The 24,137-nt window shown below is 52.4% G+C and overlaps 3 protein-coding genes across 4 annotated transcripts in view; 1 reads left to right on the top strand and 2 right to left on the bottom strand.

The window, feature by feature from the left end:
* Positions 1 to 6,271: 6,271 nt before the first annotated feature.
* Positions 6,272 to 8,990, top strand: Rasl10a (RAS like family 10 member A). The gene is made up of 3 exons (XM_052198674.1): positions 6,272 to 6,966; positions 7,665 to 7,789; positions 8,021 to 8,990. Exons 1-3 carry the CDS (start codon positions 6,748 to 6,750, stop codon positions 8,286 to 8,288), a joined length of 612 nt encoding a protein of 203 aa, XP_052054634.1. The 5' UTR covers positions 6,272 to 6,747; the 3' UTR covers positions 8,289 to 8,990.
* Gas2l1 (growth arrest specific 2 like 1) lies at positions 8,691 to 13,725 on the bottom strand. Its single transcript, XM_052198673.1, has 6 exons — positions 13,492 to 13,725; positions 12,103 to 12,755; positions 10,793 to 10,900; positions 10,614 to 10,710; positions 10,352 to 10,526; positions 8,691 to 10,016 (listed from the first exon to the last, which is right to left on the bottom strand). Exons 2-6 carry the CDS (start codon positions 12,733 to 12,735, stop codon positions 8,990 to 8,992), a joined length of 2,040 nt encoding a protein of 679 aa, XP_052054633.1. The 5' UTR covers positions 12,736 to 12,755; positions 13,492 to 13,725; the 3' UTR covers positions 8,691 to 8,989.
* A 3,246-nt stretch (positions 13,726 to 16,971) lies between these two features.
* Positions 16,972 to 24,137, bottom strand: part of Ewsr1 (EWS RNA binding protein 1) — a 29,203-nt gene continuing 22,037 nt past the window's right edge. For both annotated transcript variants that reach the window (XM_052198230.1, XM_052198228.1), the window contains exons 12-17: positions 19,955 to 20,084; positions 18,776 to 18,898; positions 18,242 to 18,404; positions 17,911 to 18,008; positions 17,504 to 17,756; positions 16,972 to 17,379 (exon numbers count right to left, since the gene is read on the bottom strand). In XM_052198230.1, the coding sequence (XP_052054190.1) occupies positions 17,340 to 17,379; positions 17,504 to 17,756; positions 17,911 to 18,008; positions 18,242 to 18,404; positions 18,776 to 18,898; positions 19,955 to 20,084 (807 nt within the window). In that variant the 3' untranslated portion in view covers positions 16,972 to 17,339. The remainder of the gene's footprint in view (positions 17,380 to 17,503; positions 17,757 to 17,910; positions 18,009 to 18,241; positions 18,405 to 18,775; positions 18,899 to 19,954; positions 20,085 to 24,137) is intronic.

The following is a 24,137-nucleotide window of genomic DNA, read 5'->3' on the forward strand; positions in this document are numbered from 1 at the left end:
CAGTGGTGGCGCACGCCTGTAATCCCAGCACTTGGGAGGCAGAGGCAGGTGGATTTCTGAGTTCGAGGCCAGCCTGGTCTACAGAGTGAGTTCCAGGACAGCCAGGACTACACAGTGAAACCCTGACTCAAAAAACCAAAAAAAGAAAGAAAGCCCTCACAGGCTTGCCTCTCCCTTGATTCCAGATCCAGTCAAATTGCCACATCTGCAGAGAGCAGGTAGATAAAACTCCAAAGACAGGAATTGCTGGGCCGCAGGACTTTCCGCGTCCCTGCGACAGCAGATTCCAACGTGGCAGGTGAAGGATGTCCTCTTGCTGTGTTTTCATTGAATTACTTAAATGATTTGAATTAACTTTCTGTATTCTGTTCATGTGCCGTGGCCGGAGCTGCTTCTCGTCATCTGCCACACTCAGGGGTGGACTCTTGGCCTGAGCGCCAGTCCCCCCACACTACCCCCCATCCTGTCAGGGATACAGGGTCTCATATGGTCCAGGCTAGCCTCAGAGTTACTATGTAGCTGAGGATATACCTGAACTTCTGATCCTCCTGCCTCCACATGTCAAGTGCCAAGATTCCAGGTATGTGCTGCCATAACCGGCAATGCTGTGTTTAAAGACATGTTTGGACTTACTCATTTTACTTTATGTGAACAAGCATTTTGCTTGCATGTCTGTATGTGCACCGCGTGGGTACTGTGGAGGCCGGAAGCGGAGGCTGGGTTCCTGGGAACTGGAGTTATAGACGGTTTTGAGGCACTGTGTGTGTGTGGGGGGGTGTGAGTGTGTGTGTGGGTGTGTGGGTGCTGGGACCTGAAACTGGGTCCTCTGACCAATCAACAAGCACTCTTAACCCCTGAGCCATCTCTCTGGCCTCAAAACTGTATTTTAAACAGGCTTATATTCAGTATTTCTGGGCAACTGCTCTTTCCTGGGGAGCTATTTTTATACTTTTTTACCTACTTTTTTAAAAATGGTTGTTGGCTACTTTCTATCCATTTGTCTTCATTTCTCCTCATTTTGTAACTTCTTTCTTTTTCCATGTCAATATTGTGTTTTCTTTCTTCCTTGTTTGTGTGCGCCTGGGAGGCCAGCAGGTGGCCTTGGAATCACCGGTTCCAGGTGTCTGTGAGCTGCCCCGTGGGTGCTGGGAACGTGTTTGGATCCTCCGCAAGCACAGCCCGTGCCCTCAGCCATCTCTGGGTCTTTATGTAACTTTTTGTATCTCTTTCTAGTACTTGTCTGCTGTGAGCGTTTGCATTTCACTCAGCTCCATCTGGCTGTGTAGGAAAGAAGTAGGAATCCAACTTTCCCTCCCCCTCATGGCGCCCAGGCGCTTCTACACCACAGACTGAGTATCCACCCTTCCCCACATATCTGCCATGCATTTTCATCCTGTATGAACTTCCCCAAACACCAGGAAGCTTCACCCCTTGTCTTCTGCCCTTTTCTGTGTCTTGACAGAGCATGCCTCAGTCCCAGCATTCAAGAGGCAAAGCTAGGCAAAGCATTTGAGTTCCAGGCTAGCCTGGTCTACAGAGCTAATTCCAGCCAGGGCTACACAAAGAAACCCTGTCTTTAAAAAAAAGCAACAACAACCAAACAAAAACAAAAAACCCACACACATACACAAAAATAGCACCCTATGTCTCACATAAAGTTCAGGGTTAGTTAATGTTGGGGAAAAATGTTTTTATTTGGATTTCATCAGCTGTTTCTATCATTTGGAGACTGGGCTCCTTTAGAATGATCCCAGTTAACACCGAGGGGGCAAGCCTGGGCAAGGCCCCCGAGTGAGTCCCAACACCACCCAAACACACACACTTACACACTTGTTGTTTTTGGTTTTTAGCAGAGTCTCACTCTGTAGACCAGGCTGACCTGGAACTCACAGAGATCCACCTTCCTCTGCCTCCCCAAAGCTGGGACTAAAGGATTGTTCACTATGTTTGGTTGCACATATAATTTTTAAAAATTAAAAATAATAAAAATATTTTAAAAAGAATCATTTAGGAAATTGTTAGAAGGGGCGGTGGTGGGCTCATGCCTTTAATCCCAGCACTTGGGAAGCAGAGACAGGTGGATTTCTTTCTTCCTTCCTTCCTTTCTTTCTTTCTTTCTTTCTTTCTTTTTTTTTTTTTTTTTTTTTTTTTTTTTTTTTTTTTTTGGTTTTTTGGATTTGTTTTTTTTTTTCCAAGACAGGGTTTCTCTGTATAGCCCTGGCTGTCCTGGAACTCACTCTGTAGACCAGGCTGGCCTCAAACTCAGAAATCCACCTGCCTCTGCCTCTCAGAGTGCTGGGATCACAGGCGCGCGCCACCACTGCCTGGCTTGGCAGGCAGATTTCTCCAGGACAGCCAGGGCTATACAGAGAAACCCTGTCTCGAAAAACCACAAAAAAAAAGAAAAAAAAAAGGAAATGGTAGAGGGATGACGTCAGCGCGCATGTAGGATGCCCACACACACGCGCATGTGCACATACAATATGCACACCACACACAAACAAGTAAGTAAATAAACAAGTATAAACGCACTTGGTAAAGGCCACATGTAGTGCACATGCTGGTTATTCCAGGATTCAGATGGCAAGATGATTCCATAAATTCAAGGCTAGCCTGGTCTACATAGTGAGTCCTAGGCCAGGAGAGGTTATATAATGAGACTATATCAAAAAGTGAGGAAAAAGTGCTTCTTCCACATGCTGGCACATGCATTTAATCCCAGCTTCAGGAGACAAGAGGGAGGAGTTTGAGGACTAGATGACACTTGGGTTCAAATAAACCAACAAAATAATACATAAATAAAATTCATTTACTTGTTTCTTCAACTGGGACTCAACAGGAACCTTGCGCCTGCCCTAATTCTCCTTCCTTCCTATCCCGTATCCCTCCTCTCCCCCTCCTCTCTGAGCGGGGGTTTCTCCAGGCTAGGATTCCTCTTCCTTTGCCTCCTCAGCTCAGGGTTAAGGCCTGAGTCACCCTGCCCAGCTTCCTTCTGAGGTTTTCTTTCTCTTTCCAGACCTAGGGACGCAGCTAGGCCCCTGCTAGGCAAGTGCTGTGGCCCGAGCCAGCCATCATTTTTATCAGTTTGGACGTAGGGATCAGTTTTTGTGCTTGTTTTGATTGTGTGTATGCTTTGTATGTACATGTTCATGTGTGTGTGTGTGCATGTGTGTGTGTGTGTGTGTGCGCCCATGTGTGTGGTAAGCATGCACTTTACTGACTGAGCCATCTTCCTGGCAGTCCTTGTCTTGTTACTTTGGAGACAAGGTCTTACTATGGCCTAGACAACCCTCAAACTCATGATTGCCTTGCCTCAGCCTGCTGTGTGCAGGTGACAGGCGTGGCTGTGTGGGGGTGACAGGCGTGGCTGTGAGGGGGGTGACAGGCGCGGCTGTGAGGGGGTGACAGGCGCCACTGTACTTAGCTATGAGTCCCTAAGTCTCCTGCTATGCGGCATTGTATCAGTGCCGAGGCTGGACCGGCTCCAGCCAGCAGGAGCCCTTCCTGTGTCCGTGTCCCGCCAGTCCTTCTGACCCGACACCCTTGTGCTCATTTATTTGTTTTGGCATTTCCCTTTGTCCTGGCTGCCTAGGCTATTCTGAGCTGTTTGTCCTGTCCCAACCTTACAGCTGGCCATTTCTCACAGAGCTGGTTTCTGTCATTGAACACACAGCCCCAAACTGAGACCCGGATCAGAACGTGTTTGTGTTCAGGGTGTCATTGGTCCTCATGGCCGACAGAGTGAGAACATGTGTGCCTGCTTACAGTGTACCCACATGTCCACCGTCATGGCTTCATACTTTCATATAAAATAGAATTCTTTTCTCTGTACAGATTTTTCTTTCCTCGGCCTCAGTGTTTTCCTCTTTGTGTTATCCCATTGTGTCCACAACAACCCTGTGAGGTCCAGACTGTTATTTAATATCTCACTTACTTAGGTTCTTATTTTGAGACAGGGCCTTGCTCTGCAGTCCATCTTCTGGGGTCCCTGCTGCGGCCATCAGCCTCTGTTGTAACGGAGTGCCTTTTGGTAGAAACCAAGGCTCTGAGAGAGCGTGTAAGCATTTTGCATAGATGACAAAGCTCTGGGAGGAAGGTTCCAGCCTCCAAGGCCTCAGTCACTTCAGTGCCTGATGGCCCTGAAATTCCATTTCCCCCTCAGGAAGCTGAATGGCCACCATTGATGTGGTGATAATGATGACAACCTTGGGCCAGGTGTCTGAGCAGTGAGGGACTCCCGTTTAGACCTCAGGGAGGTGACTAAGTGCTGGGACAACTGGTGCCATGATTACAGGTACGATATGGAGGGAGCCTAGGGTGGGACAAAGCCCTACAGCTGATGCAGAGTCCAGGAAGAAGCTATGTTGGCGCAGGTCAGTAGAGCAGATCTGAAATATGTCATTTTATGACAATGGCATGAGTTTACATTGCTGCCTGAGAGCCTGCTGCCCTCTCTGGTCCCTCAGTTTCAGCCCACTAGGGCCTCTCTCTCCCCCAGCCTCCTGCTGGTTGGAAGCAGCCCACCAGCCCACCTCACTCCAGCTTTTTTTTTTTTTTCTTCCTTGTGTTGGTTTTCCTCAAACAGTGGCAGGAGTGGTCCTAAGGCAAAAATCACTGCATCCCGCAGCACCCAGATGGGCAGGTGGCCCAGCCCAGGGCTGGACTGCACCAGCCTGGATAAGTGGGAACTGCTGTTGGTAACTCTGGTGTGCAAGTTTCCCAGGAAAGTGTAGGGATTTGTGGAACCCTGCGGGGAGGGGGTGTCCAGGGACAGCATATTTCACGGCTTGTGAGAGCCAGGCATAGTGTTGCACATATCCCAACACTGGAAAAGCTGTTGCAGGAGGACTAAAACTTTGAGGTCAGTCGGGCATACAAAATGAGACTGTTCAAAAACAACACGGAAGCTGCGAAGTCTCGCTGGGGCCCAGAGGTGGGTCCCTCACCCACGATGCTGCTTTCAACTCCCAAGAAAGCCCAGTCATGGACACTCAGCTAAGAAAGGAAACCTCCGAGAACTCTGGAGCCGGGCCTAGGAGTGCACCGCACGCAGTCCCAGCGAAAGGCCAGCCAGGCAGGTGTCTGCCTTGCCCCAGCCCTGTGATAAGAGGAAGAGGCTGAGTTCATCTATTCCCTTCTGTTTCTGGAAGCAAAAAGCAGCTCACGCACCCCAGAAGCCTGGAACCCTGTAAATGGAAAAGAAGTCACTCTAGGGGGAGCTCAGCGAGAGGAGGAAGAAAAGAACCAAGCCAGCTGTCTGTCAGGGCTCAGAATGTGAGGCCCTAGACTATCCCTAGCGGCTGGCTGGGGCGGGGGGTGGCGTGGCGGGGATGAAATCAGAACAGGCCCTAAGTCCCTTGGGAAGAGGAAGAGAAGCCAGTGTGAGGGAATGCCCTCTAGCTGCTGTCTCCGGCTGCCCCGAGCCTTCTTCCCCCTTTTCGGGCTAGTTTCTCCTGCCCTTTCTTCCATTTAACTCCTGGCCTGGTAGACATATTGTCAATGCCTTTAGAGGCCTGGGTCTAAGTATTTCTAGAGCCTTCTCTCCTAAGGGAGAGGAGACCGTTCTTTTTCCTTTTGATTCCATTTCAGCATCCTGGCCATCCGTTAGACTTGAAGCATTTGTGGAATAAGGAGTCTCGTTCAATGCCGGGTGTCTGCATTTCACAGTACCTGGGTGGAGGGCAGACACCTGGGACGCCTGGGACCTCCTCCAGTGCCTGGAGACTAGAGAGCAGGATGGAGGCTGGGCAGACCCCGACTTTCCGAACTGTCAGAGGAGCTTCTGATCCTGCCCAGGGAGGTGGGCGTGGTACACCTCTGTGACAGACCCATGGATCTGTTTCTTCACCTCCAACCTGTTGAGGCAGTGATTGGGGCGGAGCCGCTGAGCAGACCTCTGTGCTGGGCTCAGACCCTTCTGTCTCCGCCCCACCCCCTCCAGGCTGGTCCTTTGAAACAGTGTTCTTCTGGCCATTTGTCCTTGTAGGTGCAATGAAAATTGGCCAAGGCCAGAGTCCCACTGCCCGGCCTCAGTTCCTTCCTCAAACCAAAAATACCAGATTGAAGCAGGGGAGAGCCCAGAAGGATTTGGGCTCACAAAGAGGATAGAGTCTCACAAAACAGGAGGAAGTCTTGAAGCCGTCAGCCTTTAGTGGACACGGGATACAGACCCAAAACCCAATAAGATGATTCGCCCAAGGTCATTCAGCACAGGACTGGGTCTGACCCCAAACGGCCTGATTCTAAGAGCCAATAGTCTTGGTCAGTAGCCAGGCTGCAGCCAGCGGTGGTTGGAGGAGTAGGAAGGTGGCGCCCGGAGGCTTCTGTTTAGGATCGGTTTAGGGGAGCAGGCTGCCACCTGGGGGACTAGGCTCTAAGAAGAAGACCCGGCCGGCTGTCACTGAGCTGCGACCCTCCCCGGGAAGGGCGGGGCGGGCAGTTACCTCATCGCCGCCTCCGGGAGGCCCTGCTCGCTTGCTCGCCCGCCCGCCCGCCTGCGCGGCCGACTCTGGCGGCGGCTCTCGAGCGACAAGGGGACGGAGCTACGGGCGGGGGCGGGTCTGCACCGCGCCGGGCGCGCTCTCCCTGCGGAGCTGCGGGTGCGTCCGCCCGCTCCATCCTCCGGCCTGGCCTCTTGTGGCTCAGGTGCTGTAGGCGGCGCGATGCGGGAATCTCGGGCCGGGCAGGCAAGGCGTAGTACGGGCTCATGAAGGTCCCCGGTGCCAGGCGCGGAAGCGCGGCCCAGCCATGGGCGGCAGCCTGCGGGTGGCTGTTCTGGGTGCTCCGGGAGTGGGCAAGACCGCCATCATCCGCCAGTTCTTGTTTGGTGACTATCCTGAGTGCCACCGACCCACGGACGGTCCCCGCCTCTACCGGCCCGCGGTGCTGCTCGACGGAGCTGTCTACGACCTGAGTATCCGCGACGGTGACGTCGCTGGACCCGGCTCGAGCCCCAGGAGTCTTGAGGTAGCGGTTCGAGGGGGCCAGGGGTGTGTACACTTGGTGCCCACGTGCGAGCCCACGTGTTAACCCAGGGTGCCGGAGCGGGCTCTGGGATTGAAGAGTGTGTCTGGGTATTTTGCACGCGAGCTTCCTGTGCTAGCCTGGAGGTGCCCTGTGGCTGTTTCTTGTCTTCCTTGCCTGCTGGTGTCTGGGTCAATGCCTGGCTCAGCACACGCCGCGCTGCTGTGACAGACTGGACCAGACACTGGGAGTTTTAGAGGGGGCCACTGCACCCTCAGGTTCCCAGTCTTTGGCACTGCATGCGTTTCAAGGCGTCCCATAGGGGCTGGCATTTGAGCAGCACCTGGGAGGCTAAGTGAAGTTTGGTAAAAGAAGCTGTCAGAATATTGCAAGCGGGAAGGAGCAGCAGGAGCTTAAGCCAGAGGCTTCACCTATACAGGACAGTCACAATTACCATGTCAGCCGGGGGACTGCAGGTCCCGGGTCTGCAGCTGGGAGCTAGAGGCAGCAGGAGCATACGTTGGGAGGGTAGGAGGTTGAAGGAGGCCCAGGAAGTAGGAGGGGTAAGGACTGATAAGATCCAAGCCGGCCGGCCGGGAAATGTGGCCTGGGGAGGGTGCTTCCAGAGTGTGGTCGGGAGGTGATGGGGGTGAGGATGAGTTGGAGTGGGAGGGTCTATAAAACTCGGCCTCTGCCCCCAGGAGTGGCCGGACCCTAAAGACTGGAGCTTGCAGGACACAGACGCCTTCGTGCTGGTCTACGACATCTGCAGCCCCGACAGTTTCGACTATGTGAAAGCCCTGAGGCAGCGCATAGCGGAAAACAGGTGAGGCCTTGACTGGAGGTGGAGGTCTTGCTAGGAGAGTGGGTAGTTATGGTCTGGGTGCTTCCGGATCATACTTTGTGCCCACTTGAGGGTCTCTTGCTGTGTAAGCACACCGCGGGGGAGGGTGTCTCTACCATAGGAGGGGACCCGCCTTCATTTGTACACATGGGGTGGGTTCCCCTGGTCACGGGGTCTCCAGCACTGCGTCTCTCATCTCCATCGGGCCTCCAGGCCGGCGGGAGCGCCAGAGGCACCCATCCTGGTGGTAGGCAACAAGCGGGACCGTCAGCGGCTGCGCTTCGGACCTCGTCGTGCACTGGCCACCCTGGTCCGCAGGGGCTGGCGCTGTGGCTACCTCGAGTGCTCAGCCAAATACAACTGGCACGTGCTGCGTCTCTTCCGAGAGCTTCTGCGTTGTGCTTTGGTGCGCACACGTCCTGCGCATCCCGCCCTGCGCCTGCAGGGGGCGCTGCACCCAGCGCGCTGCAGCCTCATGTGATCAGATTGGACGGGGAAATCTCCAGGCTGGCTCCTACCCGGACTCCTGGCCTTCGGGCTATTCTTTGACCTTGATTGGACCAGCCAACTCTCAATCATTGGACAAGATCACTCTTATCTGAGACCTTATTGGGTCATAATACAGATGGCAAGGACTTGACTACGAATGTGATCAGAAGCATTTGTACAGCTTCTAGCGCTCATATTGAACTACATAGATCCACCTGCCTCTACCTCTCCACTGCTGGCCTGGCTACTGGAGACACTTTTAAAGTCATGCCTTACCAGGTAATAAAAACAAAAGCAAAAGCAAATTAAGGGTTTCTTGTTCCGGAATAGGCAGTTCCAGAGCACCGAGTTAACTCCAGAATCCCAACGTATAATGAAGGCTCGGTCCCCCAAAAACAGGAGCTGGAACAATACTTTACTGTCAGAGGTTCTGCTTACTGGACCACAGGTCCTCTGGACACCGGGCTGGACCGGTCTCCTCTAAGGCATTCAATAATATTAGTAATTAAATAGCAACGCTCATCCCCCAAACCGGAATGTACAACAGGTGTCCCATTGTGCCATGTGGTCCCGTGGGGTCTGGTCCCATGAGGTCTGGTGCTCAAGAGATGGATGGGGGGGTCCCTGATGCAAAGGGTGGGTTAAGGCCACAAAGAAAATGGAATGGGGTGTGGGTGCAGCTGAGCCGGTCCATCACATTGAAGAATCTGGCTCGGTCTTTGGGGTGACCGAATGCAGGGCATGCCAAGTCCCGAGCTCTGTGGGTCCCGATGGGCGGCGGGGTCCCCGAGGTGTGGGTATGCGTGAGGGTTTACGGTCTGGTTGTGTGTCCATCCGCCCCCTTGCCCAGGTCAGTGAGGGTTCTGGGCCTGCCAAAGAGCTCCTGGTTGCATCCGGTGCCCCTCCCACGGCAAGGCAGGGGCTGCCCTCATCGGAAGAGCTGGACAGAGCTTGGCAGCGGGGCCCAGGCAGCCCATTGGCTGCGCGGCCTGATTCCCCGGGTTGGCCGCACTTGCCACCCAGGACACTGAGTGAGGAAGACGAGGAGCTGGATGAACAGTAAGCAGAGTCCGGGGCTGGAGGGTCAGGGGCTGGTCCCATGGGGGTATGGCTGGCCTCAGCCTCCAAGGCGCGGGCATTGGCCAGGAATTCCTCTTCCAGGCGCCTGATCAGCTGCTGCTCCTGCTGTGGGTCAATCTGCAGGGGCGTGCGGAAGAGGCTGGCAGGTGTGGCGGCCAGCTCTGGGCCTGGGCTGGGGCCCCTGGAAGGCCGGGGTGCAGCAGGGCTACGGGCACGCGGAGTCTGCGGGGTACTCCTTCCAGAGCCCCCTGTCCCCCCGCCACCCTTGCCCCGGGCCACGCACGAGTGCTGGCCGTCTCGGTCCCTGCGCACCACCAGTACCGCCTGTTCGTCGCGGCTCTGGCTGCGGGTGCGCTGTGCCGGGCTGGAGGTGGCCAGCTGAGCGCCTCGGCCTCCCGGGGCCATGCGGGGCCGTCCCCGGTCCAGCCGCTCTCGAGACTGGCTGCGAGGGGCGGGCGGCCGTCTCGGGGAGGCCGGAGGAGCGGGGGTCGGCCGGTGGCTGGGCCGTTCCCTCCGGGACCCGGTGGCTGAATCGTCGTTGCGGGCACCCATGGGGCAGCTCTGGGCTGAGGAGGCTGAGGAGTCACTGTCCCCGGAGTAGCGGCGGGAGCGGGGGAGGGGGGGCAGCTGATCGCGGGGCCTGAGGTGGGGTGCGAGAGAGATGCGTATCACTGGCGCGGGTGGAGCGAGCCGCTGAGGTCTGCGCTCGGCCGGGGAACTTCCAGGCGCGAGAGAGCGCCCAGGCTGAGGCCGCCAGGACTTCCCGCCCTTGGCTTCCGAAGTCTGGGTTGGACCAGCCTCCGCCCGGAGCCGCCCCAGCTGTGTGTTGTTGGTTTGTCTGGGTTGCCATGGAGATGGGAAGCCAGTCCCGCCCCCACGCACGGGAACTTTTCCCAGGGTGTGAGTCACGGCGCCCAGGCGGACTCCCCACCCCCACCGGCCCTAGTAGCTCGAGGTGATCCTCCAACTTCTCACCTGAGCGGGGTCTCGGGCCCCTCCTTTGTGCTTCGCAGGCTGATGGGGGTTACTTCGGGCCGGGAGCTCCGGCGCTCACTCCCGGGAACCGGGCTTCCGGGGCGGGGACTAGGAGTGGGCGAGCCCCTCTGCGGGGAGAAAGTCCCGGCCCTCTGCTGGGGCAGACGGTGGTGGGCTGTGGGAACCATACAGCAGGTGAGGGGCGATCCCTCGGAAAGCAGCCCCTCCCTGCTGCTGGCCCACACTCCCAGCCGACACTCACTAGTAGAAGAGCAGCGGCAAGGGTCGTGCTTGTCTAGGTAGTGCTCCAGTGTGTCCCAGCCACCGCCCACTCGCACCATCACGTGACTCCTCAGCACCTGCAGGCCGGAGGGAGGGAGGGAGGGTCACTGCGGGCCCACTAGTCCGAGGGCTGGACTGGCCTCCTCCTCCCCCACTTACCCTCACGAAGATGAGCAAGCTGGAGTCTCCCACGCGGTACTTGCCCTCGGAGACCTTGATCATGGGAAACTGGTCGGGGCAGGTGCACCTGCCCAGGATCTCCCTTACCTGAAGCCGGAGAAGAGGAGAAGGCCGAAGGTCAAGCATCAAGTGCCTCCCGGGGTTTAACTAGCAGTTGCAGGCCAGGCGGATGTGCCTATTCAAAGGTCCCACACAGGCCCTCTGCCTGACCACTGTGGGGCTCTGAGAACTCAGCCAACCGAATGAAAGAAGCCAAGAACTGTCAGTCACCTGAAGAAACACTCGGAAAGGCCTTAAGGCCACTAGAGCGCTGAAGTTATCCATAGCCTCTTCACACTGGTGAGGGCCACAGCCTGGACAGGAAGGTCCAGGATGGGTGCAGGGGCAGCCCAGCTGGACACCCCAATCAGAGGGTACAGTGTAGGGCACACACCCAGCGGGCACAACGCCCCGCCTGCCCCCAGCACACAACTGCATACACACATGTCAGTGGAGGCAGGAGATGGCGGGTTGGCTATGGTGGAAGCCTGCCCTTCTCCCTCCCCAAGGCAGCCCGGTGCCTGAGGGTAGGAGCAGGGGGCGGGGATGGGGGCCTTGAGTGCTCCAGGGGCAGGCTGGGGTGGGTGGAGACCGGGCTACCATTCTGCCCACAACCCTCAGGCGCCTGACTCTCGGGCAGGCACATCATTGTCCTCAGCTCCTGATAAGAAAGAAACTCTTGGCCGGGTTGCGGGGGCGGCAGGGACACCGAGGCCTTAGGAAAGGCGGAGGGGGCTGGAGGCCTGGACCTCCGGTGCTCCGTGCTCCCGGGAGCACTTCCTGTTCCCAGGAGCCCAGGTAGTGGGGCTAGGTTTTCTCCATCAGGGCACCAGACTTCTTGCTGAGGGCTTCCTACATGTAGCCTCAACCTGGGGCTACCAATGCATCTGCCTAGCACCCTGTGTGCCAAAAGGTCCCCAAGTCACAGTCCTCCAAATGAAGGAATGCACTGAACTTTGTTGCCGCTCATTTAATACTAAAAGCTGAGCTCTGGCCAGAAGCTAGGGTCTTATCGGCCTCAGAGCGACCTGCGCTGTGTGGCCCCGCTCAGCGCCTCTGCCTCTCTGGGCCGCTTATTCATTTGTGGCCAGGTAGACACCTGGCAGTACCCTTTTATGGGGCAGCTGCGGAGAGCGGGCCCGGGAGGCCTAGGGTTAAGGTAGGCATTAGCTCTGCCATCTGGCCCCCTGATGGGGGAGATGGGGCGCGGCGGGCAGGGGGTCACCCAGTGTGGACAGCAGGAGACTCACCAGCTCATCAAGGTTTCGAAGGTCATTGGGCGTCATGCGGGGTGTGCGGGCGGGAGCCCCCGGTACAGTGACAATTTCCGTGACATCCTCTTCAGCAGCAGGGACGCTGGAGACCTGAGGGGTAGCTCGAAGCTCCCGCTCGATCTCCTGCTCGAACTGTACCAGCCTCGGGGCGAGCAGGCCGAGGCGCGCCCCGCGGCGGGCCACCTCGAGCAGGCACAACACCACGCTCTTCTCGTTCTTGCGCAGTACCAGGTCCTCGGTCTCAAACATGAGCACTTCAGGCACGCCCAGCTCAGCCCGGCACCAGCCGATGAAGGAGGCCACGTTGTCTCGGGCCATGAAGGAGCCGGGCGCCACACTGTGTGCCTGGAAGACCACACCTCGGCTTGGACGGGCGGCAGCCAGAGCCCGGGCAGCCTCGGTGACAGCGTTGGCATGTTGGCACAGGGTTGTGCCTGTGGCCAGCCCCGTGAGGAAGCCGTCGCCACTGCCGGGGAGACCTAGACTGTACAAAGCATTGAGCCAATCGGCCAGGTCTTCCTTCATGGCTTCCACATAGGCCTCACTGGATCGGAAGGGTCGCACACTCTTGGCGGCCGAGCCTGCGATGCCCGCCACTGGGTCCGCCATGCCCAGGGCCGGTGGAGTCACTGTGGGGACATAGGTCAGGGTTGCTGGGACGACTCGCAAGGGTTCAGAACGGTCCACCTCTGCCAGCCCGCCACTCCCGGGAAACGCTAAGTTTAAGTGCAGGCTGGGGGCAAACGGGGCAGGCACCTCATTGTTCTCACAGTGCCATGACCTGCATTAAAGGACTCAGGAACATCTGTACCATCTTAGTGTTTGTGTTTGCTGTCTGGCTGGTCGGGGGAGGGCGGCTGGGGGCAGGCTGGCACCCACGAGGAAGAAAGGCCATTTAAAAACATGAAGACATGTGGGCAGGGAGGGACAGGAGAGGAGCCTCGCCCAGAACCTCAGAGGGACTGTGTCCATTGCTCAGTCCACAACCTGCACGAAGTCCCCGCCTTTCCCTCTGCCCTCCGCTAAGGGCCGCGCCACAGGCTGAGCGGCGACCGTATCTCCATTCTACAGATGAGGAAACTGAGGCGCAGTAAGGGCAGGCATTCGCTGAAGGTCGCAGAGCAGTGGGTGGAGGAATCGGGTCGCCCAGCCAGGCCCGATTCCTGCTGCGGAAAGCCGCCCGAGATGCTGCCTGAAAGGCCGGGACTCCGAATGGCCCCCGCGAGCCTCCGCAGTGCTCGCGGCCTGGTCCAGAGAGGGTGCGTGCCCAGTCAAGGTCACACAGCCCCGGGAAGCAGAGACCCCGCACCGCCCGGCCCACCTCCGGGCACTCCGGCTAGGGGTCCCGGGGGTCCCCGCGCTCACCTGGCTCATCCCGCCGCCCCGGGGAGCATCGCCCCGGCGGGGCCGGAGCCGGGCCGCGCCGCCGCACACAGGCGCCGCCCGAGCTTGCTGCTTCCAGGCTGCCGCTCCGCCCCGCCCCCCTGGAATTTGGATCCGGCCAGGAAGGGGCGGGGCCGCGCTCTTAAAGGGGCCGTGCCTTTCTCGGGCCATAGGCCCCAAGGCGGCGCCCCCCCATCCTCATCGCCCCACCTTTAACTCCGCGTCTGGGTCTTCCCAGGAGGGGTTCAGACCCTTTCAGCTGTCCTTCCTCCATGACAGTGGCCTTCCCGGAAGCGATAGTGGCCGGGGACTGCAGAGTCACCTCCGTCCCGGGTGGACCTCTGCAAGCCAGATAACTGGGTGCTCTTCCTGCGGGACGGCCCAGGGATAGTAGCTTAAGGTACAAGGACTTTGAGGCTCAGGGATCGGAAGGTGGCTGCGGGCAAGGTTAAAAGAGGGGGCGTGGCAGGGGCAACTACACGCCTTAGGAAGAGCGCGGAAGATCTGGGGAATCCTGCCCTCTACTGTCGCCGGAGAGACGAATGAGATGCTGAAGAGAGACTGCAATCTGTGGATGTGTGCGGAAAGACTGTTAATTTTAACTCAGGTCAAGGAAGGAGGCGATGGAGGAAGCTGGGAGACATCTAGAGGGAAAGTTTTTCACACTGAGGAAGCTTAATCTCAAAAAAGAAGGAAAGAAAGGAAGGAAGAAGGAAAGAAAGAAAAGTAGGTAGGTTTGCAAGGCTGGAGTGGTAGAAACATTGGGGACTTGTGGACCATGCTTTTCAAAGGTCATGGAAGCAAAAGAGGTTTATTTATTATTAAATTATTGTTGTTGGAGTTCGTTGTGGTTTTGAGGCAGGATCTCACTATGTAGGGTTGGCTGGCCTGGAACTCCCTATGTATACCAGGCTGGCCTTAAAATATCGAGATTGCCTGTCTCTGCCTCCTGAATGCTGGGATTTAAGGCCTTTACTTTTACAGAGTCCTGCTATGTAGCCTGGGCTTGCTTTGAACTCATCACGTGCTCTCTCTGCTGGGATCACAGGCCTTTCTAAGAAGGAATTTAGAGTAGGAGAGGCTGACTTAGCAGTCATAGGGCTCCTGTAACTGCTGTTGTGAGCAGGGGCAGGGGCAGGGGCAGAGAGCCTCTGAGGAAGTCAAGTGGTTTAGTTAGGTTGGAATGGCGAGGAGATACTAGATTTTGACTGCCCATTGAGAACTGATGATGTTAGTGAGGTGAGTGTGTGAGTATAGATGAGGGAGAAATCCCAGGTTTGGGGGTGAGTGTTGTGGGCACGGGGTTGCTAAATAACACCCAGCAGGGAGTGAGGTCCTGGAGAATTGGCTATGGAGACTGAATGCTAAGTGAAGGAATTGAGAAATGACTGGTCCCGTAATAAGTGGTAATGACCCATAGTACCCAGCAATCGTTTTCAAAATAATCCAATACACTGATACTTATTACAACTATTTAGTGTGTGTGTGTGTGTGTGTGTTTGTGTGTGTGTGTCTATGCCAAGGTATGTAGGCAAGGCACACTTTTGGAAGTTTGTTCTGCCTTTCACCACGTGGGATCCTGGATATTGCAGCATGATAGCAAGTTCCCTTATCCCATGAGCCTTTTTGCCAGCCTCATATGATAGTTTTGTAGATCTAGGGAACCTGAGGACTGGGGAGGTTAAGGTACCATTGCCACCAGCAGCTCTGCAGGAATTTGACCCCTACCTATAACCACCTCACTGTGCTTCAGGGTTCTGGATATAGGAGACGGGCTGAATCTAGTGGACACTAGTGTTGTCGGACAAACTTCTTGGGAGAGATGCCACACACACGTCTGTTCACTCCTGATAGGGAACCCACAACAGACAGAAGTACTGATACTACAAAAGTACAATTTATTTTATTTTTGGTTCTTCAAGACAGGGTTTCTCTGTATGGCCCTGGCTGTCCTGAACTCATTCTGTAGACCAGGCTGGCCTCAAATTCAGAAATCCACCTGCCTCTGCCTCCCAAGTGCTGGGATTAAAGATGTGCACCACCACTGCCCAGCAAAAGTACAATTTTTATTGGGGTTGCTTCCGGGAGCAGACACGACTCAAACAACAGCATCACCAAAGGCCCACCCAAGCACTTTGAGAGTGACAGCTAGCTCCCAAAGCTGGGACCTGGTCATAGCCTGCAGGCAGCTCAACAGGTGAGTGTCCTTCCTAGGTGCCTCAGTTGGTCTAAACCTCTCTCAAGTTTCAAAACTTGGCTTAGCTGAGTTTTCTGTTTGTTTTTTGGATTTGGTTTTTCGAGACAGGGTTTCTCTGTGTAGCCCTGGCTGGCCTCGAACTCAGAAATCCGTCTGCCTCTGCTTCCCAGAGTGCTGGCATTATAGGCGTGCGCCACCACCGTTTTCTTTGCAGCTTGGCTTTACTTATCCTGGCAAGTTGGGGGTTGGTAAATCTGGTCTATTTCAGAGACAAAATAGGAAGCCATTTTGAGTTATTTACTACTTTCCTTTTCAAAGAGCTTCCATGAAGGATGGGATGGAATGTTTCAGTCTTGGAGAAACGTACACAAAAACTAGGTATCATGCTTAACTTCCCTAAGCCTCAGTGACTTCATCTGTAAAATAGAACTGTAGTTATCACATCATAATTGTCAAAATAGTAGTTAGTACTGTGGCCTGGTGTTGGGAGACATGTCTGCTACTGTTCTGAAGGGAAGAGCAACAAAGGTTAAGTCTTCTAGTCCCTTATCTGGGGCCTGTTTGAGTCTTGTCCCATACAGTAGCCTCTAACATTGGGATATCCTGACATGTCAACAGTGACACAGACCTCACTGTTGTGACTGGAATCCTGGGGGAAATCATGACCAAGGCAGCCCAGGGCTGCCATTTAGCCTTTGTGGGTTACTTGCAGATCCAAAATAAATAGCATGAGACAACTGTTTCTATATGAGCTGAGTCCAGTCCAGGACCTAGCAAAAATTCACAAGTTTCAGACTGCTGTTAGCTGTGGATAGATGACTCTAATATTGTCCAGTGCCCTGCAAGAGAACAAAACAAAGCAGAAGGCTCAATGCAGTCCACTTGACTGCTGACCCTACACCCTTACAAGGCAGAATGGGATGGCAGGGCAGCCAACTGCTGCCCTGGACCCTGACCCTGTAAAGTAGGGCACCGCTCATCCTCTTCCCACATAAAGGAGCAAGAATGACCACTTGGCATTACAGAGGAAACAGTCAGTCAGGTCTGCTGTCCCAGCAAAGGCACAGGATGATCCTGTGGATTCAGATAGTGGGAGTTGAAAGCTAAGAGCTGGGATGAGAGCACAGGTTTTCAGCGGGCAACTCAGTGCCTAAGGTAGGAGACACATGGCCAGGGGGCATCGTCGAGGGCATCACAAGTCCCTGCTCCCATCCAGTAAGGAATGGGAAGAACTGGACATGAGATTGCAGAACAGAGGAGAAGGATGAGTTTATAAACATTTGGAATTTTATTTAAAAAAAAAAAAATCACAACCATGAACATTGTTACAATTAGAGGCCCTCTTGGTTCTCCACAATGATACTGAGCATGCTCACAAGGGGTTCCCATTGTTAAGTCTGAAAACAACCATATTAAAAAGGAAAAAAAAACCAAAACAAAAACCAAAACAAAAAAACTCAGCACACTACTATTTAACTTGTTTTAATGTTTCTTCACAAATGGTGAAAATACTAAAGTACAGACAAGGAATAATCATAATGTTGTCACCAACATTATAAATATGGAATTATAAATTTAAAACATTTTCTGGTTTAAAAAATAAATCTGGTCGTCAATGCAGCTCTGCAGGTCTCTAGTAGGGCCGGTCTCTGCGTTCCTGACGGTGCTCGCCTCTGCAAAGCAAAGGAACCCTTTGGTCAGAATGAGAAAGGACAGAAAACCCTGTCAGAGCCCCCAGGTGTCCCAGGACTCACTGCAGCAGAGGCTGGGAAGGGGCAGTGCTCTCCCACCACATACTTATCCATTTTCCCAGGTCCTCCACGTCCGCCTCTTCTTCCTCCCATCTGTTCCATTAAGGGTCCAGGAGGCCCCCCAGGACCACCTCGTCTTCCTCCACCAAAGCCACCTCGGTCCATTCCACGGCCACCTCGGAAGCCTCCTCTGTCTCCACCTCTGCCGCCTCTGAACATTCCTCCAGGACCACCACGGTCCATGAGTCCACCTCTTCCTCCTCTCATGCCACCAGGGCCGCCTCGGCCGCGATCACCACCTAAGGCAGGGACGAGAGTGACAGGTGAGTCAGAGGAGTAAAAGCCGAGGTGACTCTGAGGACATGCTGTGGCACATCTGCTAATCCTTCTCCTAGAGAGCAGACACTAGTCAATCACCAGGAAGCTGAAGTGTTCCAGAAAACCTGTACCTACCCGGAGGTGGAAAGGGTGGCGGGAGGAAGCCCTCGGGCTTAGGGGCCTTACACTGGTTGCATTCTGTTCTCCAGGCGAAGTTCTGGTTTCCACAGCCCCTGCAGAAAGAAATCACCGAGAGAGCTGAGAAAGGTGGAGAGATTCACACCATACTCTGCACAATTATGGAGTTTCAGGCACAAAGCACAAGGATCTGCAGACAATCTCAGGCGGTAATGAACCTCCAGAAGCAACCAGAGTACTGAGTCCCCCCTCACCCCCGGTCCTGTCCCAGAGTGGGCATAAGGTGTCATCACTAGCACGCTATCAATCTGCTGGGCGAAGTACATACGGATTGGGACACTGCCAGTCTCCAGCTCGGTGCTGGACATTTCCTCCTCCTGAGGGGTTCCCCCTGGAACCTCGGGGCCCTCTTGGAGGGAAGCCTCCTCTGTCTCCTCCACGGCCTCCCATGCGACCCATGGGTCCTCCAGGACCTCCTGGGCCACCAGGACCTGCAATAACAGTCAATAACTCTCTATAGCAACACTGCTATGGCGTAGTCTCCATAAGCTTAGTGCTGCACACGCTCTCTCTTCTTCCTGTGCCCTTTCAGGTAGCCTCTGACTACGGCATTTCATACAGTGAAACTGTCATCCAGGCAGATGGTTCCTGGAACTGTCCACTCCCTCTGACCAGTTAACCATATTATTAATATAATGCTGGCTTTCAATGGTCTAGCATCAATTTTATATACCCCTTTCTTTGTTTACTAGTCAACTAAGATTCTCAAGGGCAAATATTACTGGAAGAATCAAACCCAACCCAACCCAACCAAACCCATTTAACATAACATCAAAGTAGCTAAAACAAAAGTGCCTAATACCTCCACGAAGTGGTGGTGGCATCCCTCTGCCCTCACGAGGTGGCATGCCACCCCGCATGCTGTTCATTGGAGGCTTCTTTCGGGCAAGAGAAACTTTAAGTTTGCTTCCTTGAAAATCTTTTCCTGGAAAAATTTTACAGAACATCAGTGATCCTCACATCCAACTCCTCCCTTTCTAAGCAGCTGCTTTTTAACAGATTCCACCTCACTGAACTTGACACACACTGAAGCATGAAACTTGCCCTCTCACAACCTCTAGGCTCTTTCCTCATATGACTGGAAATGTATCATAGTTGGTAGGACCTGCTTAACATGGCCAAAGGCGTGGGTTCAATCCCCGGCACTGCATAAAACTGTAGCCTAGAGCTATAATCTCAACATTTGGGAAACAGAAGCAGATTGGAGGATCAGAAAGCTCAAAGAAGGTTACTACTACTAGCTACATATGAAGTTTGAGGTCAGCCTGGATTACATGAGATTCTATCTCAAAACAAGCAGAAAGGAAATAAAACAAACAAAACACCCAACAACTTTATTGTTAAGGTCAGAACAAAAGATGTTAAATCACATTTCTGATTCCTGAGTTCGAGGCCATCCTGGTCTAGAGTGAGTTCCAGGACAGCCAGGGCTACCCTGTCTCACCCTACACCCCAATTATATTTCTGTAATTCTAGAACTCTGCAGGACTTTCAAGTTCAAAATCAGCCTGTCCACATAATGAAACCTTCACTTAAAAAACATCCAAGGCCTAGGGATAAAACTCAGTGGTAGAGCACTTGAAACAGCACACAACCCTCATGGTGCTCTCTCTGGCGTGTCTCTTTGGAAGGGTTTTCTGCCCTTACTACGGTATGCTCAGAGAAGTACCTGCAGCTCAGGCGTGGGTGCTATGTACTCAAACACAAAATAAAGAACTATGCTGACCAAGGGCCAGTGTCTGTGTGCTTTAACAACAGAAGGGCACAGACAGCAACTTCCTCCTGGAGTGGCTCTTACTGTTTTCAGCTCTCGAATTCCTTCCTTCATCAGGAAAAGGGAAAGTAGACCTTCTGTCTCTAGACTCTAAAGAAATGGTGTTTTAGCAATACTTTCTTTCTTGGAAGGTGACACAGGAAACTATTCTAAGTTCTAAATGTGCCCGAGTGAGCACAAGTCAGAGTGACAAAGAGTACATCCTACCATCAAACCATTCCACGGCAGCCTTGGCGGTTGGCGGATCTTCATAGGACACCGTGGCATCACCTTTAGGCTTCCCTGTCTCCTTATCCAGGTAGATGTGGATCATGGGTTGTCCAGTTCTCTTGTTCATCTATGCATAAAGCAACAATTAAGACGTGACTGTAACATGAGCTAAAAGTTTATGTAGTTCCCAAGCACCCCAAAATGGCAAAAGGCAGTCAGTCACACATAGTGTGGTGGTCCACAATTTAATCCCCAAACTCAAATGGCAGATCTATCCCTAGGTCAACACAGTGAGACCCCCTCCCCCAATGGCAGTCTCATTCCACGGACAGTTTATTAAAGGTGAAGTCTTCCCTGGGATATCAGAATTATAACTGTTCCTTAGCTTCTACAACATGTAGCTATTCAGATAAACTTCACAGCTCTGATGTGTTTATTAATCAAATCAAGCAATGTAGGCCCTATTCCTGGTCCTGGTATCTGTGCAGTAGCCACATTATGTACCCCAAGAGGCACTGACGTCAAACCAGGAGATATAACTCTTCTAAAGGATGTCACTCCAGGGATGCACTTTATTCGCAGAGCCCTGATCTAGCATGAACAGGATCAGAGTTTGATCCCCAGCTCTCTGAAAGCAGAAAGAAAAACAAACAAAAAAGCCCCGTCCTTCCTTCCTTCCTTCCTTCGGCTGTGAATACACTACACAAACTCTTGATTCCCTCCAAGAGCTGGAAAGATGGCTTGTTGCTGGCTTGCCTTTAGAAATCACACCGTCCAGCAAGTATGAACATGAACAATGCCCCATCCACACGGGCTCATGTGTTTATCTAGTAGGAGTCGAGTGCTCTCTATAGGGCTCAAAAGAAAGTATTTTTACAAACTGACCCAAATACTCATACCCATGAACAGTGCTGCTGTGAAGCTTGGTGGGAAGCACTGTTATCTTACTGAGCAGTCTTTGACAGTTAGCATTAAGACTTAAAAACAAAAAATTATGTGACTATGTATAAGCCTGAATTCAGAGACCAAGATGTCTGATCCCTTGGAACTTGAGTCACCACCGAGGGCCACCACGTAGATACTGGGAAATGGACCTGGGTCACTCGAAAGAGCAGCAAGTGCTCTTCACTACTGAGCCATCTCTCCGGCACTACTATATTGAGGCAAGCTGGGCATAGTTGCTCCTGCCTGTAATGCTAGCACTCAGAAGGGTGAGGTAAGAAGATCATCACTGGTTCCAGGACTGACTGAGCCACAGGGAGCAAGCTACCATCTCAAACACCTAAAATTATATATGTATCAGTCAATATCATTAGAAAAATTATGATAGGCCAGGTGGTGGTGGCGCTCGCCTTTAATCCCAGCACTTGGGAGGCAGAGGCAGGCGGATTTCTGAATTTGAGGCCAGTCTGGTCTACAGAGTGAGTTCCAGAACAGCCAGGGCTACACAGAGAAACCTTGTCTCAAAAATCAAAAACCAAAAACCAACCAAAAAACCAACCAACCAACCAACCAAAAGACAGGAAAAGAATATAGCAAATTAGTTATACGAATAAGGAAATGTCTTTAAAAATATATTTATGTATGTGCATGTTTTATCTACAACTATTTGTACACAAGAGGGTCATCTGGTCCTGTGAAACTACAATTACAGACAGTTGTGGAGTTACTATGGGGGGCTGGGATTTGAACTCAGAACTTATGAAAGCAGTTAGTGCTCTCAGTGGCTGAGCCAACTATTTACCCTCAAGGAAATACCTTTTTTTTTTTTTTTTAGAAATACTTATCTGTTTTAAAGATTATTTCGTGTGAGTACACTGTTGCTGTCCTCAGACACACCAGAAGAGGGCATCAGATCCCATTACAGATTGTTGTGAGCCACCATGTGGTTGCTGGGAATTGAACTCAGGACCTCTGGAAGAGCAGTCAGTGTTCTTTTATGCTGAGCCATTTCTCCAACCCAGAAATACTTTATGTTTATGAACGCTTGCATGCATGTATGCGCACGTGTGCAATCTCAATAGAAGCCAGAAGAGGACATCAGATTCCCCCAAACTGCAGTTGTAGAAGATAGCATTGAGACCCGAACTTGAGTCCTTAAGAGCAGCAAGTCCTTGATAACTGTTGAACCATCTATGAATGAAGCCCCATATGAATGTAGACATTCATCTTAAAACCTCTATTAATTTTCTTTGAATGCGCATTCTGCCAACACGTGTATTTATACACCATTCAAGTGTTGGATCTCTTGGACCTGGAGGTTACTGACAATCATGAGCTTTTATGTAGTAGAGGGAAATAAATTCACAGGTCCTTTGGAAAAGCAACCAATGCCCTTAACCCCTATGCAACCTCTCCAGTCCCACAAATCCTTATTAAAAATATCTGATGTCGCTGGGTGGTGGTGGCGCACACCTTTAATCCCAGCACTTGGGAGGCAGAGGCAGGTGGATTTCTGAGTTCGAGGCCAGCCTGGTCTACAGAGTGAGTTCCAGGACAGCCAGGGCTACACAGAGAAACCCTGTCTCGAAAAACAAAACAAAAAACAAAACAAAACAAAACAAAACAAAAAATATCTGATGCCAAATTCTCAACTTAACCAGAGTATACGGCAACTGATACTAGAGCTCTATGTGCACACATGCATGAGTCTGTCTCTCTCCCCCTCACACAGACCCCCTCCCCAATGAAACAAAGTAAAAACAAGTGGCTGAGTGATGTTGGAACAATTTTTTTTTTTTCATTTTTCCAGCCAGGGTTTCGCTGTGTAGCCCTGGCTGTCCTGCAACTCAGAAATCCACCTGTCTCTGCCTCCCAAGTGCTGGGATTAAAGGCATGTGCCACCACTGCCCAGTGGGACACATTTTTAATCCCAGCAACTCAGAAGGCAGAAGCAAAGACAATGAGTTTCAAGACAGTCAGGGTCACAGAGAAAAATACTGTCTTGAAAAGCCAAACAAAGGCTAGAAATCTCAGCAACCACATGGTGGCTCACAACCATCCATAATGAGATCTGACGCTCTCTTCTGGAGTGTCTGAAGACAGCTACAGTGTACTTACATACATAAATCTTAAAACAAACAAACAAACAACAACAAAAAACCTGGGTGGTGGGTTGTCCTCAACTCAGTGATCTACTTGCCTATCTCCTGAGTACTGGGATTAAAGGCATGCATACCACACCCAGCCAATAATCAACATCTTAAATATAAAATACAAGCACAGGAATTTGGGGTTTCACTTTCCCCCAGAGTGGGTAAAGTAACAGAAAATCATTAATGGTGGATGTGTGTGCATGCATAAACAGGCAGAGAAAAATATTACAGAACACTTGGTATTCTAACAGAGGCCCTACGCTCAGTCTACAATTCTGAGGTCAGACTTTACAACTTGAAGCTCCAGTTTCATGACATCTGGCCTTCTTGGGTATCTACATCTATGTGACAGACAAACTCAGAGACTCATAAACATAAAATATAATTTTAAAAGTCAATTATACACCTTTAAGGCTTTAGTATCAGAAAATATTGTTTATTCTCCAATTGCGAGACAGACTCTGTTAACCTGTATTGTAAAGGGTGGACAGCTGTGTTAAGATGACCGGTCAGACACCTACCACTTTCATCAATGCATGGATCCCACAGTGAGGAAGACCAGACAGACTCTCACTAGCTGCCCTCTGACCTCCAGAGATACTCTGTAGATCATGCACAGACCCTTCCACATGGTCACAAAGGGCACTGTAAAAATAACTGTAAAGAGAACGAGCAGGGGACAGTGGTGGTGCACGCCTTTAACTCCAGCACTTGGGAGGGAGGTGGGCAGATTTCTGAGTTCGAGGCCAGCCTGGTCTACACAGTGAGTTCCAGGACAGCCAGGGCTACACAGAGAAACCCTGTGTCGAAAAACCAAACCCAAAACAACAACAACAAAAAAAACCCCAAAACAACAACAACAAAAAACTTGACCGCTCTTCCAAAGGTTCTGAGTTCAAATCCCAGCAACCACATATGGTGGCTCATAACATCTGTAACAAAATCTGACACCCTCTTCTGGAGTGTCTGAAGACCGCCACAGTGTACTTACATATAATAAATAAATAAATCTTTAAAAAAAAATAAAAAAGAGAGAGAGAACAAACAGGAGACCCAGACTTCTTGGGTATGAAGACTCAGGTAAA

The sequence above is a fragment of the Apodemus sylvaticus genome, chromosome 11, assembly GCF_947179515.1.
Source record: "Apodemus sylvaticus chromosome 11, mApoSyl1.1, whole genome shotgun sequence".
In the NCBI taxonomy this organism is placed as follows: domain Eukaryota; kingdom Metazoa; phylum Chordata; class Mammalia; order Rodentia; family Muridae; genus Apodemus; species Apodemus sylvaticus.